Below are 19,536 nucleotides of genomic sequence, written 5' to 3'. Positions count from 1 at the left end.
TTTAACTCCATTGCATTTTTGAGTGAGGGCTCTAATTAATTTTAGAGTTATAGTGTAGCTACCTAGTCAGCAATATTCAATAGATAAGTAACACAAGCCACATATGGATTTTAAATTTTCTAGTAGCCACACTGGAACACTGGAATGGTCAAAACAGGCAAAACTAACTTTTATGTTTTATTTAATCCAATATATCCAATGTACTATCATTTCTACATGTAATCAATATTTTAAAACTATTAATGAGCAATTTTAAACTCTTTTTTGGTCCAATCTTAGAAATCTCAATTCAAACTAGCCACATTTTCAAGTGCTCACATGGCTAGTGGCTATCATATTGGGTATAGATGATTTACATCCCTCACCCCTGAACATATTGTGACAGTAATGAAAAGTAGGAATTTGCAAGTTAAATTATAAAGACATTCTCTCGAGTCATAATAATAACTGGGCAGCCCTGTACCTACAGAGTCAAGTAGCAATTTTATGTCTGTAACACGCTTGATGGGGCCAAAGGGAAAGAACTTGCCATCTGATTACCTTGTGTAGTTCTCTTTGTATCCAGAAATATCATCATTGGGAGATCGCAGTCTTCGTTGAGATGGTGCCTCCAGGTGCCAATAGTTGATCCGGTTTAGGAACATTTTTGCCAGCTCAACTATTGTTTGCCTTTCTTTTGCTGGCAGGTGACTAAATTTGTACTGTACGAAGTTATTCACACCCTTAAAAAGAGGGAAAGCAGATTCTTCATGCAGCTATCAATCACACTAATTCTGAACACCCACACAGCCAGCACCACTGCTGGTTACTAGCAAAAGAACAGACATTTCTCTATTCATAAAAAATCTCTTCCTTTTCCCTAAAAGAAAATAGCAATCCCCAGAGGGAATCTTGCCCAGATCAGAGTGGATGAAAAGTGATAAGACAGAGAGGCTGTGAGTTGTGATTCTATGCCTGCTGATATCCTGAAGCATTGAGGAGAAAATCAAAACCATGGACTGAAACGGTCAACACCCCTGAAACAAGAAAATATGACCGTTGTGCAGAATAATTCTTGCTTCACTATCAGCAGAGTAGCCCACATATAATACAGTCCTTAGAGAAATATTATATTTTTACATTATAAAAATGCTAATCCAAAGGCTATCATGCCTACCACCGAACTAAACAACTAAAATTTAAACATTTTACTATCATTCGTTTGGAGTCAATAAGCTTACCAAAATATATACATCATCCGAAATTATGCGCTTTAAAGAAAAACTGTTGATTAATTTAATCTTTCCACAGAATGTTCCCATCTCATCTAATTTCAAATAAAACAGCAACGAATTCTTATTTTATAGAGTTTGGAGGCAAAATAAAATTTACTGAAAACTGACTGATAAAAATGCATTTATTTTTAAGCACTCTGGTATCATGACTTCAGTAGTCATTCTCCTCAAATGAATCAGTCCAGAGTGTTTTTGTTTAACCAAACAATGAAAGGCCAAAAAGGTGATACTAATAAGCGATACTGACAACACCTAACAAAGAAAACTCTTTACATTTTAACAGATTCCCTGAGTAAAACAGCTTCTTTCCAGGAATCATAATGCAGAAGGAAGTCAATTTCTGAGTACAAAACCTCATTTCTTTTTTGCTTTTTTTGCTTGACTTACAATGTTTTTCACATTGCTACTAAATTCCCTCACCTCAATAGGCTTTCTCAGACGGTGCCAAGCAAAAGGACAAAGACTTCATTTTAAGGCATCAGCAACAAGAAAAAGCACATTTCATGTGTTCTTACAAATGACATGTTCTACTTAATTATCTTCTTCCCCGAACACACAGTGAATTCTGAGTATATAACAACCCTAAAAGGCAAAAGCTAGATCAAATTAGGTATACACCTCTGATCCAAAGCATCCGGGACAATTTCTACAGACTGGTGAACAACTCTAAGCTGGGTATGGAGGAGGTGAGCAGTAGATAGAGACATAAAAGGAGGATTAAAAGATTTCTTCAGGCTGAAGCCAATAAAAAGAGGACTTTTTAAAATCTTTTTACCTGTTCAATGCTAGGTTTTTCAAATGGGGGTTTCTTTTCCAAAGAGCCTTCAACCACAGGTTTTCCTCTTTGTAAAATAGACTTTCTCAAGAGCTGCAAAGAGATCATTAAAAAAAAAAAAAAAAAACTTAAGTGGTATGTATGTCTCTCTCTCTCTCTCTCTCTCTCTCTCTCTCTCTCTCTCTCTCTCTCTCTCTCTCTCTCCACAGCCTTTAAAGGAAGTTATCATATTCTATTTACCTTAAACATGTATAAACAAATCCTGAAGTCAATAAAATGGGTAACTATCAGGTAACCCAAATTGGCCTTCATGTCCACAGCCAGTTATGTGGAACTGGACACCTTTCATGTTCTGGGCAGCCTAGACCACCCATGCTGGTCCACCAGACACCACTGTTCCATTTGCTTCCCTCTTCTCCCTGCTGTTTCTGGCTCTCCATTGACCCAGGGGCCTGGTATGCAACCCTACACACTTGGCACATGCCCACCCAGGCCACTGTAGGTGTGCTGAAGCTCTAGAGGGTCTTATTTAAAGACCTGAAAGGCCGAAATCTATTCTGCACAAAGGAGGCCAGGGGACAAGAGCTGTTGACAGCAGCTGCATGGCAAACGCATCATCTAGAGCCCAGGCTCTTTGGGAAGGAAGTCTGCAGAGCTCTCAATTGGCAACTTTCACTGTTGCAGTCTTTTTTTCATTTCCCTTCCATCCGTAGAACGCAGGCCAACTGTTCTGGCATCTTAATGCCCACAAAACAAAAACACTGCTCTTAATTCCTGCCACTGGAATTTAAAGCTCTCAAAGAGCAAACAGAAAAGGGAACACAGAGCCGCTTACCAAAGAACAACGCTGAAAATAAATCTGACACTGAAATTATTTCTCTTCAATCTTTGCTTGAATCTTCTGTACCTTTTATTTTTTTTTTTAATCTTCTGTAACTTTTACATGTGGGTCAGTTAGATATGGCCATGCATTTATTTAAGTAACATCTTTCCCTCCTTTCTCTGCTTACTGCCTTTTCAATAGAAACAAAACATGGAAACCATTCTCTCAGGAGTAAATGGAAATGAATGAACCACCTAGGTTGAAGATGACCATGTGTCACCACTGAACCGTATATTACAAGGACCTCAACTCCTTCCAGGGGTATCATACAAATTATGAGTATGGGGCATTTGTTCATCCTTTCAAGTATTATGCCCATCTGTATAAAAGCAAATTTGCAATCAAGATAAGTCATTGTATATGTTCCAAAAATATCTAAAGATTGGTGATAAAATTTAAATACAAATAATTCTGGTTGCTTACTTTTTTCCCCCAGGTAAATTATAAGACCACTTGGAAACTTGGTCCATTGGGGGGTTCAATTTGGAGGTAAACTGATGGATTGTGGAGATGTTGAACTTCAGTTTATAAGATGATAAAGCCGGGATAAGTGAGCATATAAAAAAGTTATTAATAGTGGCAAGCCTTTGCATCCTCACTTTCAACACAGTTCACAGTTCTTCATATATATTATCTCATTTAATTCTCATCACAACCTTTGAGGTAGGTGCTACTATTAACAAAGCAGGTTTACTTGCCCAAAGTCACATTTAGTAAGTGACAGAGTGAAGTTTTTTTTTTGCTTTTTTTTTTTGCTTTTTTTTTTTTTTTTTTTTTTTGAGACGGAGTTTCGCTCTCGTTACCCAGGCTGGAGTGCAATGGCGCAATCTCGGCTCACCGCAACCTCCGCCTCCTGGGTTCAGGCAATTCTCCTGCCTCAGCCTCCTGAGTAGCTGGGATTACAGGCACGCGCCACCATGCCCAGCTAATTTTTTGTAATTTTTAGTAGAGACGGGGTTTCACCATGTTGACCAGGATGGTCTCGATCTCTTGACCTCGTGATCCACCCGCCTCGGCCTCCCAAAGTGCTGGGATTACAGGCTTGAGCCACCGCGCCCGGCCCAGAGTGAAGTTTTAAACCCACGTAGTTAAGACTCCAGAGCCACATTTGTAGGCATTAAGACTTACTTCAACTTTAGGAAGCAGCTTTCCACTGGGTTTATGTTCAACAACTAAGACTGAATTTTGTTTTTTTAACTGGGACGTTGTCTCACTCTATCACCCAGGTTGGAGTGCAGTGGTGCGAACTCAGTTCATGGTAAACTCCACCTCCCAGGCTCAAGCAATATTTCTGCCTCAGCCTCTCAAGTAACTGGGATTTGCAGGCACGCACTACCACACCTGGCTAATTTTTGTATTTTTAGTAGAAACAGGGTTTTACCATGTTCACCAGGCTGGTCTTGAACTCCTGACCTCAAGCAATGGGCCTGCCTCAGCCTCCCAAAGTGCTGGGATTACAGGTGTGAGCCACCATGCTCAGCCTAAGACTGAAATTTTTTAATGCTACTAAAATATATAACACATTTTTACTTTAATTATTGATGCATGAGACACAGGAGCTGCCTTTCTCTTTTTTTACTTTTAAAAAATCATGGGCCAGGTACAGTGGCTCATGCGTATAATCCCAGCACTTTGCGAGACCGATGGGAGCAGATCACTTGAGGACAGGAGTACAAGACCAGCCTAGCCAACAATGTGAAACCCTATCTCTACTCAAAATACAAACCCTAGCCAGGCATGGTGGTGCATACCTGTAGTCCCACCTACTTGGGAGGCTGAGGCAGGAGAATCACTTGAACTCAGGAAGTGGAGGTTGCAGTGAGCTGAGATCATGCCACTGCATTCCAGCCGGGGTAACAGAGTGAGACTCTGTCTCAAAACAACTAAAATTAAAAAACAAATTTAATCATTATTTTTGTTTTGTTTTTAGGAATTGCCTTTCAGAAGCTAAGGAATAGATTATGTGTAACTCATTTGCCCAAAAATAATATTTTTTGCACGAGGTTGGGAGAATGCTGAATATTTTGGATTGTGTTTCCACACGCAAATATATTTGCACTGTTATTTTAAGATGAAGGAGAAAGAGAGAGAAGATGTACTTTAAAGCAGAGCAATGCTTTCTGGCCTGTTTAGTTGGTTGTAAACTAAGAAGAGGCTGACAGGATGGAAACCTTGACACCACCTTCACTCCCAACAGGGTAGTGGGGAGCTGCCAGGGAGCACAGTTCCAAGATAAATAATAGCTGGAGTCATGCAGCCTTGTTTTTCTTCAACTAAGATCTTTTTCCAAAGAAGCTCTAAACACTATGAACCTGCCAGGGTTCAAGCTGAATGACTCAAGCCTCACAGCCACATCAACAAGCTGTCACCTGCATGCCTAAAGTGGTCCAGTACCTGTTAATGGCTGTGGGGAATCCAGTTATCCATATTCTCTCCCTTACCACCCCCATATTTTTCTTTTTAAAGTTAATATTCCCAAATTTAATATCTACCAAATTTTTAAAAATGATTCTACCTCTCACTCCTATCTCCTAACCACCCAAAAAACCTGATTAGTACAATAAAAGACAAAAGTTAATCAAAAGTGGGAAGGCAAAATTATGAATCAAATAAGTTCAGACACAGCAAAAGAAAAAAGCTTACCTCTGTATTACAGAATGAAAAAGAAAAAAAAAAAAAGCTAAAAGAATTGGGTACAAAATTTGCACTAAGATTCCTAGCAGCCAAAGCAAAACAGGGAACTCACTGGAAAATTTAGCTATTTTTGTCATATAAAAATGAAGCACAAATAAATATAAATGAGTTGAAGGAGAGTTATTTCCAAAAACAAAGCACAATGCCTTTTATCAGAAGAGGCAAACTTTTCCTACCCGTAAGCTCTGAGTGCTTTTGTTTTGCTTTTAACATCCTTGTAAGGGTTATACAATACAACATAATCTGCAATGCCCTCAATAGCAGATTTATGTTTTTTAAGGTTATTCTTTCTGGCAGCCTCCTTTATAGATCTATTTTTGGCAACCTGAAGTTTTGCTATCCATTTTTACTACCAGTTTCCCTCCCACCTCTGTTAGTCCTGGCTCTAATCAGAAACTTGAGGAGATGCACATCTATGGGAAGGGAAAAGATGTGATCCACTAGAGCTACTGAAGAGGCAGCTATGGAGAATGGTAGCAATAATCAGTGACTGGTGTCAATGAGAAACAGGTAACAGTGGCTAAGATACCAAAATAAACTTCGAATATCTTGATTCTTCCTCTTAAAGCACTAGAGATAGGACTTACAGCCACTCCTCCAACTACATCTCCTCCCACCCATTCCTCTGCTCCTGGCCTCCACCACACTGCCCTCCTTGATGTTCTGACATCACCTCAAGCTCTCTTAGTGCATGGCCTAAATACCTGTCCCTCCCTCTGCCTGGAAGGCTCTTTATCGAGCACTTTGCACAGATGGCTCCTCTCTCCCACTCAGGTTTCTGCTCAACTGCTGTATCCTCAGAGAGGCTATCCTAACTGACCTTCTTTGCTGGCATGTACCCAACTCGCCACCATCCCTGCCATCCTGATTCCACTTATCCTACTTTTTTTCTCTTCAGAACACTTATCTCCACCTGCAAAGATATTATTTACTTGTTGACTGTCTCTTCTACTGAAATGTATACACCATGAGGAGAAGAACTCTGTTTCGTCCACTCATCTATCCCTCATGTCTACATTAGTGCCACATGCAGAGGAGATACGCAAAAAATATTTATTGGGTGTGGATGGAAAAATCTATTTGTATATGCAAATCAAGATACTCAACTTTGCATACAAGTGTGAAAGCTCTCAAAGAGAATGATGTGTTCAAAGTATGGTGTGACATTTTAGAAAATCCATCATGAAGAAACGTTATGCTTCAGCAAACTCTGAGGGCAAAATGTACCATGAGCTGACAGCCTTCACACCCATGACCTGGCATATGGAGACTGAGCACTTTGAATAATGAGAGAAAATGTTTTTAAAATGTTAAAATCTCACCTTAAATAGGTAGAAATAAACTTGCTTGGTATCTGCATCTTCTTCCTTGTGGACACAGGTAAAGAGATATTCCACATCCAACACTATTCCCAGGAGTCTGTTCATTTCTTCCTCTGACACATTCTCCAGGTGGGAAACATGAGCAGCTTGTGATAAGATCAAAGACACATACATAAGAACTCAATTGGAAACCAAACATTTCCCATTTTAAAATAGAAGATTCTTATTAATCTTACCATCAACCCTTTTGGCTCATTGGGAATAAGAGAAAATTTCTGAACTCCTATGAGATTGAAGTCTTCTCACAAAATCTACCTATAATTGAGAGACTCCCATATTCTTGACCCTTAGGCTCCCCATCCAACATTAAAAATGTGGTGGTGGCCTGTGTATGCAAATAGTGTATATTTTAAGATCCAGGACTGGTAGCACCAAGACTGGTCCTAATAGGGTCAAGTTCTTAGATTTCCATATAAGCAAATTATTCACCATGTCAAGAGGGTTCTCTATGGTCCTAGTCATGGATGCAGGATTTCTAAGTTGGTAGTTCAGAGGTGCAGAAAACCAAGCTCCCTAAAGGTGTAGCTCTAAGTCCTGTGAAGAGTTCGTTCACCAAAGAATATAATACTAGTGTAAAGAATGAATGAGACACACTAAAATCTCACTGTGCTGAAAAGTCCCCAAGGCCTATTTTAACTTGAGATTCAACATCCTCCATGGTCCAGCTGCAAACCCACTTTTGAACCTTTGTTCTGTTGTCTTACTATAGTTTTGGGACCTATCCATTGACCCTCTCCTCACCTGTCACTCTGTGATCTCTTCTACTCAAACACAGTCCAAAGGTTTTTGCATTTAATCCCCAATCCCATGAAGTTGGTATTAGTAACTCCATTTTACAATTGAGGAAACAAAGGCTCTGATATGGTTTGGCTCTGTGTCCCCACCCAAATGTCATCTCGAACTGCAATCCTCACATGTCAAGGGAGAGACCTGGTAGGAAGTGATTGGATCATGGAGGCGGTTCCCCCATGCTGTCCTCATGAGATCTGATGGTTTAAAAGTGTTTGGCAGGTCCCTCCTCACTCTCTCTCTCATTGTCTGTCTGTCTGTCTGTCTCTCTCTCTCTCTTTCTCTCTCTCTCTCTCTCTCTCTCCTGTTGCCATGTAAGACTTGCCTTGCTTCCCCTTTACTGTTCACCATAATTTAAGATTCCTGTGGCCTCCCAAGCCATGTGGAACTGTGAGTCAATTAAACCTCTTTTCTTTATAAATTATCCAGTCTCAGGTAGTTTGTTATAGCAGTGTGAAAATGGACAAACACAGGCTTAGACAGACTAAACATTGTTTCATCAAATGTCACTCACCCAATAAGGCCGAGCTAGGGTTTGAAACTCAAGAGGGTTTGACCCAAATTCTAAGGCACCCTCAAACTTTTTTTTATTACATGACTCACTTCAAGTCCCTTTTCACTTGAAAAAGGATCTCCAGATAAACCATCTAATAATCACTCACTAGCCCAGGCACTCCTCTGGGCTGAAATCACTTCTTTTACTTCTGTTATTCCCAGTATCTATTACGTTTGCCAAATAATAGGAGGCAGTGCTTCAGGAACGATCCTCTTAGGTACAGCTCTGAGCGTGCTGGCTTAAAAATGCTTGAACATTAAGTGCTTGAAATGATTTTTAAAGAAAGATTAAAATACGTTAAAAAAAGTAATAGATTCTCCTCATTTTTTTTTAAAGGGAGATGAAACTAAAGGCTATTGAGGAATATCTGCTAGGTGCTATACACAGGTCAATCTACTCTGGAGACCATGATGCTCTTGCCATTGAGCCACAATGCTCAGTCAGAAGCCTGGGATAGAGGATGCTGCTAATATCCACCTATCTATCCCCTCCTCCTCTTACCACAGCTCCTGGCTTTCAACTACCAGCAGCTCCATTCTTCTGCCAAACGGATTTTCTTATTACTGTAACCTACTCTGCCACCTATATACTCCTCAAGAGCAGCTCTTAGCCAAAGACTAAAGAAGTCAGTGTATACTCATTTCTTCCCTCTGCAGGTGGAATAACTCTGAGATACATGTTCTACACCAGCTCCCACTTTTTCCACAACAGAATTAAGCACCAGTTGCCCACAGTGAGAGCTGGCTTAGTAATTCACTCTTTACTGGCCACCTTTTCCTCATTGTTTCGCTTTTCACTCCCCTATTCTCAACCCAAATAAACTACTTGCACTGAAATCCTTGTTGTCTCAGAATCTGTTTCTTGGGGAGCCCAAACCAAGATATATAAACAAACATATTTTCAGAAAGCTAAGAGGATTAAATACCAAGTGGTAGGGGATCCTGAAGGGGCAGGAGTAGCTATGTTTTGTATCAGACAAAATGGACTTTATATCAAAAACTATAGAGACCAAAAAGGGCATTACATCATGATAAAGGGATCAATTCATCAAGAGGATATAACAATTGTAAATATATATGTACCTAATATTATAGCACCTAATGTTTGTTGTAAATATATATATTACATATATTAATATAAAGCAAACATTAATAAATCTGAGCTGGGTACTGTGGCTCACACCTGTAATCCCAACACTTTCAGAGGCCAAGGCAGGTGGATCATTTGAGGTCAGAAGTTAAAGACCAATGGGGACAACATGATGAAACTTCCTCTCTACTAAAAATACAAAAAATTAGCTGAATGTGGTAGCACATGCTTGTAATCCCAGCTACTTGGGAGGCTGATGGGAAAGGATCACTTGAACCTGGGAGGTAGAGGCTACAGTGAGCCTAGATCATACTACTGCACTCCAGCCTAGGCAACAGAGCAACACTTCATCTCATCAACAACAAAAAAATAGATCTGAAAGGAGAGATACAATGAAATACAATAATACTAGGATATTACACTTTCAACAATGGATAAATCATTTATATAGAAAATCAATGAGAAAGCACTGGATTTGAACTATAAAGAAAATGGGGTTGGGTGTGGTAGTTCATGCCTGTAATCCCAGCATCTGGGAGGACGAAGTGGGTGGATCACGACGTCAGGAGTTCAAGATCAGCCTGGCCAACATGGTGAAATCCCATCTCTACTAAAAATACAAAAATTAGCCAGGCATGGTGGTGGGTGCCTGTAATCCCAGCTACTTGGGAAGCTGAGGCAGGAGAATCACTTGAACCCAGGAGGCAGAGGTTGCAGTGAGCCAAAATCACACCATTGCACTCCAGTCTGGGTGACAGAATGAGACTCTTTCTCAAAACAAGAAAAGAGAAGAGAAGAGAGAAGAAAATTGACTTAACAAGCATATATAGAACATTCCATCCAATAACAACAGAATATACATTCTTCTCAAGTGCACATGGAACTTACTCCAGGAACGATAAGATGACAGACCACAAAATAAGTCTTAACAAATTTTAAAAGACTAAAATCATACCAAGTGTCTATTCTGACCACACTGGTAGGAAACTGCTAAATTGGTGCAAAAATAATTGTGATTTTTGCCATTGAAAGGAATGGCAAAAATCACAATTATTTTTGCACCAACCTATATAAATCATTAACAGGAGGAATTTTGAAAAATTTACAAATACGTGGAAATTAAACAGCATGCTCCTGAACAACCAATGGATCAAAGAAGAACTTATAAGGGAAATTTAAAAATATCTTAAACAGATGTGGAAATACAACATACCAAAACTTACGAAATGCAGCAAAAGCAGTTCTAAGAAAGAAGCTTATGGCAATAAATGCCCACATTAAAAAAGAAAAATGATCTCAAATAAACAATCTGATGTTACACCTCAAAGAACTAGAAAAGGAAAAACGAACTAAAGTCCAAAGTTAGTAGAAAGAAGCAAAAAATATAAGAGCAGAAATAAATGGAAACTAGAAAAACAACAGAAAAGATCAACAAAACTAAACGTTGGTTTTTTGAAAAAAATTTTAAAAATGGACAAACTTTTAGCTGGACTACAAAAAAAAAGAGAGAAGACTCAAATACGAAATTAAAAAGGAGACATAACTGATACCACAGAAATACGAAGGATTAAAGATATTATGATGAACAATTATGTCAATAAATTGGATAATTAAAAGAAATGGATAAATTCCAGGAAATATACAACCTACCAAGACAAAATCATGAAGATACAGAAAATCTGAAAAAACTAATAACAAGTAAGGAAGTTGAATCAGTAATTAAATAAGAAGTCTTCCATCAAGGAAAAGCCCAGAACCTGATGACCTCACAGCTGAATTCTATCAAACACTTTAAAAAGAACTAATACTAATTCTCAAACTCCCCAAAAAGCCCAAGTGCAGTGGCTCATGCCTGTAATCCCAGCACTTTAGAAGGCTGAGGTAGGAGAATTGCTTAAGTCTAGGAGTTCAAGACCAGCCTGGACAACATAGTGAGATCCTGTTTCTACAAAAAATAATAAATAAATATAAAGTAGGCAGGTGTGGTGTCATGTGCCTGTAGTACCAGTTACTTAGGAGGCTGAGGCAGGAGAATCACTTGAACCCGGGAGGCGGAGGCTGCAGTGAGCCAAAATTGTGCCACTGCACTCAAGCCTGGGTGACAGAGCAAGACCCTGTCCCCGCCAAAACAAAGAAAAAAAAAAAGAGTTCAGGCGCAATGGCTCACACCTGTAATCCTAGCACTTTGGGAGACTGAGGTGGGCAAATCATGAGATCAGGAGTTGGAGACAGCCTGACCAACATGGTTAAACCCTGTCTCTACTAAAAATACAAAAATTAGCTGGGCGTGATGGCACGCACCTGTAATCCCAGCTACTCAGGAGGCTGAAGCCACGAGAATCGCTTGAACACGGTTGGCAGAGGTTACAGTGAGCAGAGATTGAGTCACTATTTCATAGCTGGGGCAACAGGGCGAGACAGGAAAGGAAGGAAAGGAAGGCAGGGAGGGAGAGACGGAGGGAAAAATCACGTGTGTGTGTAAACACAAAAATTAATGTTTAAACATATTATTTTCTATTTGGCCACACAATACAGTGCCTCATCGCTTTCTAAAAGATACCCAAAATCAGATTTCATCTTAGGTAGAACATTTGCTGGGTCACCTTTTTCTTAAGACTGCAAAATTTTCCTTGAGGTCAGTCTGAACCCTTTGGGAAACAGGCCTCATTCTGGGGACAACTAGGTCAACATTTCTATGTCAGTTATTTACAGAAATAATTTTATTTAGAACTATTTTTGTCTTATAAACTTTTTTTTTAATGAATAGACATAGAGATGGAGTCTCACTATGTTACCAAGGCTAGCCTCAAGCAATCCTCCCGCCTTGGCCTTCCAAAGTGCTAGGATTACAGGTGTGAGTCTCTGCATCCAGCCTGTCTCATCAACTTTTAATCTCTTTTCATGATAAGCTATGAAAGCAATCAGTATTCAATGTCAAGTAAATTCCTTCAGATGCTCCATAATATGAAACCATCTAGATAAGGTGCTATAACGTATAGTAGGTTTAACTCATGGATGTACACGCCATAATTTACTTTTGAAATCAGTAGCTTACTTTTTTTCTGACACAAAATCCTTTACCAAAATAAATTACTAATCAGAATTAGAGTTGCTCTAGATGAAATAGAAGTGAAAGCTTCTATTTTCAGAAGGCTCAGGAACCCATCCCATTACCTTGTTGTGACTCTGTAGTTTTAAAACCACTGTTTAGAACCATCTTTTTGCATATTTTGAAGAGCAGACTTGATAAAAATTAAAATGCTTAAGTGAGATCTGAGGAGGCTCCTTTCCGTGAGTCCGCCCATAATGAAATGTTTGTGGTTTTGTTATTTTTTTTTTGCATTTATTTATTTATTTATTTATTACCATCATGCAAAGTGTGATCTCTCCTCAGAGCTCTGTGTGAAACCCAAAGCAGAAAGGAATAGCGAGGTGGAGATGGGGGAAATGTAAATAAAGCAGCCACAGTTTCACAGAAGAGAAAAAAGAGGCTCTACTGTACAAAGGGTGAGTAACTTTCACAGCAGAAGAGGATATCTCTTCCTCTGAGGATGAAATAAAGGTAGGTCTAGAGTGGTAGGAGGTACACTGGAGGCAAGAGGATATTGTATGAGAAAGGTTAAGCTTCCTAGAATAAACTATGAGGTGTAGAAAGATCAAATGAAAATAGATGGAGTGGACAATCTGCTGGAGAAGGGGAGAAAAATGTCCACGTAAGTTGCTATCAAAGAGAAACTTCCCTGTAATAAGGAACCCAGAAAAGAACAGCTATGACTATACTATATAAATATGCAGTTGTCTAAATGTGCTGACTTCTCAGACTCTCCAATGTGGCCCCTCTCCAAGGAGGCCAACTACAGATCCCTTTAGACAAAAAAATCCTTTTCAGTTCTCACCTAACTCAATCTCTGAGCAACCAGCGCTGAGCTTTTTCTTCTCAACAAATACACATCACCAGCTAACCTCTTCTCCAGCTCCAATCTTCCCCACACCCCACCTTGCAACCTCCCTAACCCAACAAAATAGGTGCACCAACTTCATGGAAAACAGCTCAAAGACCAAACTCCTCATGGCCCTCCTCAAAATGGCAGCTACCTCTTAGTGGCCCCATTTCTGCCAAGAAGCCCATCATTCATTCCTTCAGTGTCCTTCACCTTCTGCACATTACCAGCCACCAGATTCTGCTGAGCTTCCTCATCCTGTCTGAGACACTGTGTTTCCCTGTCCTACCTTTGTGCCATTGGGATCTCAAACCTACAGTAATAAAACAGCGCCTGAGACTTTTCTCTCTGCTGCCAGAGTAGTCTTCCTCAACTACCACTTTCCTTAAACAACCCCATCTCTACCAAATCCAGAGACTACTCCTGGCTCTTTGGGGCTGCTGACCGGAATGAGACTTGTTTAACCTAATCTCTAAACTTACCAGTCACCTAATTAATCCCAACCCATATCAACACCCAGGTGGATCTCGCTCTAACTGCAAAGCTAAACTATTTACTATACTGACAATCTATTCATATTAAACCAGAAAGACTCACTCATTATTAAAAGAAACCCTACTCTTAATCTTTTATAAAGAAGACTTTTTGATGCAAATAGCCTCCCTTCAATTATCTAAAAGTATGTTTTCTTAAAGAGACATGCCTCTATTATTCACAGGTCTAGGGGCATATTATTCAAAACAAAAAAATAAATAAAAACCTGTAAACGACAACACACAAATCTAGAGGTCAACCTGCCACAAAACTCAAGCTATGAAGTCACTGCTATTTAAAGCTTTGATGCATTGCTCCCGAATTTAATCTCCCTCATCAAAATGTGCATCGATGTACACTGTTATCAGTACTGAGAGAATATTCCCTTCTCCCACGCTCTGCCTACAGTGGAGAACCATCCTTGGTAATTTAATCAGTCTTTTGAAAATTAGTAAGAGTTCCCCACTGTTTCAATCTGCATTCAATGGAAGGCCCAAGAAGTTGTTTGTTTTTCACATTACTGGCCATTTGTGTTTGATCTCCTGTGTATTGCCAATTTGAGTTCCTTTGCTTGGTCTTTTAGGATGTTAATCTTTTTCTTGCCACCTTGAATAAACCTTATATAGTAACCTTTACTCTGCCATATTCATCGCAAATGCTTATGTATTCGGTGAGGAGGGGTTTGTTTGGTTTATTTGGTTTGGTTGTAGAGAAATGTTAATTGTTTTAGAAAGTCACATATACGTTTGGCAGTTCTTTAAGGTTTTGCCTGCAAAGGTTTTTTCCTACATAACCAAAAATGTATTTTCCCTAGCTCTTGAAAAAGTTTGTTTTTAAAATTTAGAACTTTCCTCCATCAAAATGTCAATGTTATAAAAGTTAAAAAATAAAATAAAAACTCCGAGAAACTCCAGATTAAAGACTCAAGAGACATGACAACTAAATAGATATGGGATTCTTGACTGGATGCTCAATGGAAAGGAGAAGATGTTATAAAGAACATTTTTGGGTCAACTGACAAAATTAGAATACAAACAGTAGATTAAAGTATTTTATTAATGTTAAATTTACTAAAGTTGATAACTGAACTAAGGTTATTAAGAGAAAACCTTGGCCAGGCGCAGTAATCCCGTCACTCTGGGAGGTTGAGGTCGGTAGTTCGAGACCAGCCTGGTTAACATGCTGAAACCCCTTCTCTACTAAAAATACAAAAATGAACCAAGTGTGGTAGCAGGCAACTGTAATACCAGCTACTTGGGAAGCTGAGGCATGAGAATCATTTGAACCCAGGAGGCAGAGGTTGCAGACAGCAGAGATCACTCCACTGCACTCCAGCCTGAGTGACAGAGTGAGACTCTGTCTCAAAAAAAACAAAAAGAAAACCTTATTATTAAGAACTGTATATTGAAATATTAGGGGAGGAAGAGCTATGATATGTAAGTAACTTATTCTCATATAGTTGCAGAAAAACAAATTTATACATAGAGACATATATATGTATTTATATATATATATGACTCCATGTACATTTATACATATATAAATGTGTGTGTGTGTATATATATGTGTGTGTGTGTGTGTGAGCGTGCGCCAACAAGAGGAATGTAAACAGTCACATTTAATATCACATACTTTTCCTCCATCTGAATTTGATCATTAAAAAATCCTTTTACTTTAAATTATCTTCCAAGGGCCTGATACAAAACATCAATATACACTAATTACCCAAGATTGACCACCCTTGACTTGTGGCAAAGCTTATTCCTTTTGGTGGGCCACAGTTCCCCCCACTGTCCACTTTGTGTGAAGGGCACAAGAAAGCAGACAGAAGGTGCAAGTGAGTGGATGAGGGAAGGCTCTGCCTTCTTTAGATCTCCCCAGAGGGGTGTACCTTGGCACCTCTCAGTGCTGTGTCAGACTTGCAAACACCCAGGGTGCCAGAGAGTGACCCGCCATATAACTGCTGCCAAGAATCACGGTGCAGCTGTCACCTTGCTGGGAACAGGAAGCACACTGTCACCATGTGCTGTGACCCTCACTAAGCTCTGGCTCCACGTATCACTGGGCTGCGCTTCTCGTGAAGACAGCCAGCCAGTCCTCACATGCCCTGCAGTGTGAACAGGCAGCAGCTGGGCAGGCAGCTAACACATCCCTGCTCCTCTGGACCAGAAGCAAATAACACAGGAGGATTTAAAAACTGCTCAAATGCATTTTTTTGTTCATGGGAATTTGGCGTCAAGGCTAGAAGAGGTAAAATGAATGACCGCAATGAAATCTGTCACGTTGACTAATGCGCAAAAGGCTTATCATTTAAAAGTCGTTTCATCTTCTGTAATCTCAGATCTGGAATGGAAAAAAAAAAAAGAGAGAGAGAGAGAGAAGCCTCAGAGTAAGAGCCCATTAGATGAGACCAGTCCAGGAGAAATATAAAGCAAGCCACATACATAAATTTAAGCAGTCCAGTAGCCGTGTTAAAAAAAACACACACACACACACAGAAATAGGTGAAATTCATTTAATAATGTATTTCATTTAACCTAATATATACCAACATATTACTGCTTCAATATGTATGCAACATTAAAAGTTACTATTTACATTCCTCTTGTACTATGTCTTCAAAACCTATGTGCATTTCACACTTACAGCACAATTCAAACCGGTGAAATTTCAGTGTTCAATAGCCACACATGGCTAGCGGCTACTGTGTTGGACTCTGCGGGTATACATTATAAACTTTGAAAGCTCTTCTGCAAATAAATGCAACCAGCCCTCATTTTAGCATTATTGAATTCAATGACTATTTACCAATAAGCAAAATTATGCCCAATGAACTAGAGAAAGTCAACTCTTAATCACAGTTCAGTACAGATTGGTATATAATTATAGTTATATAAGAAGGAACATTCTGAAAGAGCTCTAAGAAGGCCTTTATTCTCTCTACAGAGTTCTATAGTCAAGACTTGGAGGATAAGCAGAATTTTCTGGCAGAAAATGAAGGAAAGGCATTGCAGGTGGTGTAAGCTTCCAGATCTAAGGCAGCGGTGGGAGAAAGTTCAAAGAATCTTTGGAGAAATGGAGCAGCCTGATGGTCAAAATGTAATCAAGGTAATTGGAGAAAAGGGGAAAAGCTTTTTTGTTTGTTTGAGACAGAGTTTTGCTCTCGTTGCCCAGGCTAGAGTGCAATGGCGTGATCTCAGGTTACCACAACCTCCACCACCCGAATTCAAGCGTTTCTCCTGCCTCAGCCTCCTGAGTAGCTGGGATTACAGGCATGCACCACCATGGTGGTGCTAATTTTGTATTTTTAGTAGAGACGAGGCTTCTCTATGTTAGTCAGGCTGGTCTCAAACTCCCAACCTCAGGTGATCCGCCCGCCTCAGCCTCCCAAAGTGATGGGATTACAGGCATGAGCCACTGCATGAGTCACCAGCCTGGAGAAGATAGAGAGGCCTCAATGAACTGAACCTGCATGCTCAACTACAGATCACCCTTCACTCTGAGGATAACGAGAAGCTCAGAGAGTTTAGGCAGCAGAATGTCATCACATTGTATCACTACTTTGTGGGAAAGCCAGGTATGAAGGGATGGAAATAAGAACTCCAGGAGCCGCAGCAGACACGCCAAGGGATAAGGAGGAAAAGCCTAAATTCAGCCAGTGCTAGAGGGAGGGACTTAAAGGGAGAATCAAACAGGACTTCATGACCAGAAGAAGGCAGGAAGATATGACTTACATCAAATGATCAGAGAAAATATTATCAGTGTTATCCCCTTAACTCCTGCTGTACCCAACCCACAGCTCCTGAAAACTCTGAAACTGGCATCTGAAAGGCTGCATTAGCCAAAAGAGGACACCCAGCCAAGATGAATATGCTGGCTCAATTCAGAAGGCTGTGTCGCTGTGCTAGCTGGGCCCCACGTTTACATCCTTTGGCATCTGCACAGTACATGTGTAAATGGCAACTGAGGGGGTGATTATATGGTACAAGTCTATGCAAATGTTGTATGGCCACAGAAAATGTGTTGCAACACATGATCTGCCTAAATGATTTAAATATTAGAAATAGCCATGAGAAAAATACCGGTATTTTCTTCATAATACTCAAGAAGTAAACTCGAGTGTGATTGTTAAAACTAGCTCTCGACCTTCCTTAAAAAGCTCTGGGAGTCTCAGGCTGGTTGCGGTGGCTCATACCTATAATTTCAGCACTTTGGGAGGCCGAGGCAGGTGGATCATCTGAGGTCAGGAGTTTAAGACCAGTCTGGCCAACGTGGTAAAACCTCGTCTCTACTAAAAATACAAAAATTAGCCGGGCATGGTGGTAGGTGCCTGTAATTCCAGCTACTTGGGAGGCTGAGGCAGAAGAATCACTTGAACCTAAGAGGCGGAGGTTGCAGTGAGCTGAGATCCTGCCACTGCACGCCAGCCTGGTGACAGAGTGAGACTACCTCACAAAACAACAAGAACAACAACAAGAAGCTCTGGGAGTCTCTTGGAACCAACTCTGGTTGTACGGTGAGGGGTCTGCCCAACTTGAAATGTAAAGAGTTAATAGAAAAGAAATTTCCTACTGTAAGCAAGCAGGTAAGCAACGTATCAATAAGTGACAAAAAAAGTCAGTTCCCACTGCTGAATGTGTGTGTGTGTGTGTGTGTGTGTACAGAGACACAGAGACACACACACACACACACACACACACACACATACATCAGCAAAAGGTGATGAAGGTGCAGTGGCTGTAATCCCAGCACTTTGAGAGGCCGAAGTGGGCAGATCGCTTGTGCTCAGGAGTTTGAGAGCACCCTAGGCAATATCTCAAAAACCCATCTCTACCAAAGATACAAAAAAAAAATAGCTGGGTATATTGCTGCATGTATGTGGTCCCAGCTACTTGGGAGGCTGAAGTGGAAGGATCACTTGAGCCCAAGAGAAGGAGGTTGCAATAAGCAGAGATGGCGCCACTGCACACTGGCCTGGGCAAAAGAGAAACAAAAAGGTGATGACACTGAAAAATAATCAAAAAACTTCTATGTAAACTAAAATACTATTACTAGACAAATCTAATAATCAGTATGTTCTGAAACAGTTCAGAACAATGGACTCCAAAATGACAACAGAAATTCCAATTATGTTTTGATCACAATGATTTGTTTCCTACTTTCCTGCTCATAAAAGCAGGCTGCTTTTTATTTTCTTTTTTATTTATTTACTGGTGGTTTTTTGAGACAGGGCCTCACTCTGTCACCCAGGCTGGAGTGTAGTGGTGCACTCTCGGCTCAGTGCAACCTCTGTCTCCCAGGCTCAAGTCATCCTCCCTCCTGCCATAGCCTCTTGAGTAGCTGGGACAATAGGCACATGCCACCACGCCTGGCTAGTTTTTGTTACTTTTTGTAGTGATGGAGTTTTGCCATGTTGCCCAGGCTGGTCTTGAATTCCTGGACTCAAGCAATCCACCTCCCAAAATGCTAGGATTATAGGCATGAGCCACCATGCAAGACCCAAGCTGTTTTTTAAATAGCAATCCCAAAATAAGAAAAATCTTTATTAATACTAAAATAAGGAGAAATGTTTGGACTAACTAAAGCACTTTGTTAGAGCCCTTTGTCAAATTTCCGTAA

General features: G+C 40.1%; 1 protein-coding gene across 8 annotated transcripts in view; it reads right to left on the bottom strand.

Moving 5' to 3' along the window:
- The window catches only part of KAT2B (lysine acetyltransferase 2B), a 108,429-nt gene that overhangs the window by 50,923 nt on the left and 37,970 nt on the right, over positions 1 to 19,536 (bottom strand). For all 8 annotated transcript variants that reach the window (XR_013528693.1, XR_013528694.1, XM_035278815.3 and 5 more), the window contains exons 3-5: positions 6,949 to 7,094; positions 2,050 to 2,142; positions 541 to 722 (exon numbers count right to left, since the gene is read on the bottom strand). Coding sequence is in view for 6 of the 8 variants with exons in the window: in XM_035278815.3 (XP_035134706.1) it covers positions 541 to 722; positions 2,050 to 2,142; positions 6,949 to 7,094 (421 nt within the window). In the remaining 2 variants the exon portion in view is untranslated. The remainder of the gene's footprint in view (positions 1 to 540; positions 723 to 2,049; positions 2,143 to 6,948; positions 7,095 to 19,536) is intronic.

The sequence above is a fragment of the Callithrix jacchus genome, chromosome 17, assembly GCF_049354715.1.
Source record: "Callithrix jacchus isolate 240 chromosome 17, calJac240_pri, whole genome shotgun sequence".
Lineage (NCBI taxonomy): Eukaryota > Metazoa > Chordata > Mammalia > Primates > Cebidae > Callithrix > Callithrix jacchus.
The sequence above is the reverse complement of the archived record's forward strand: the minus strand, read 5'-3'. Positions and strand labels throughout refer to the sequence as shown.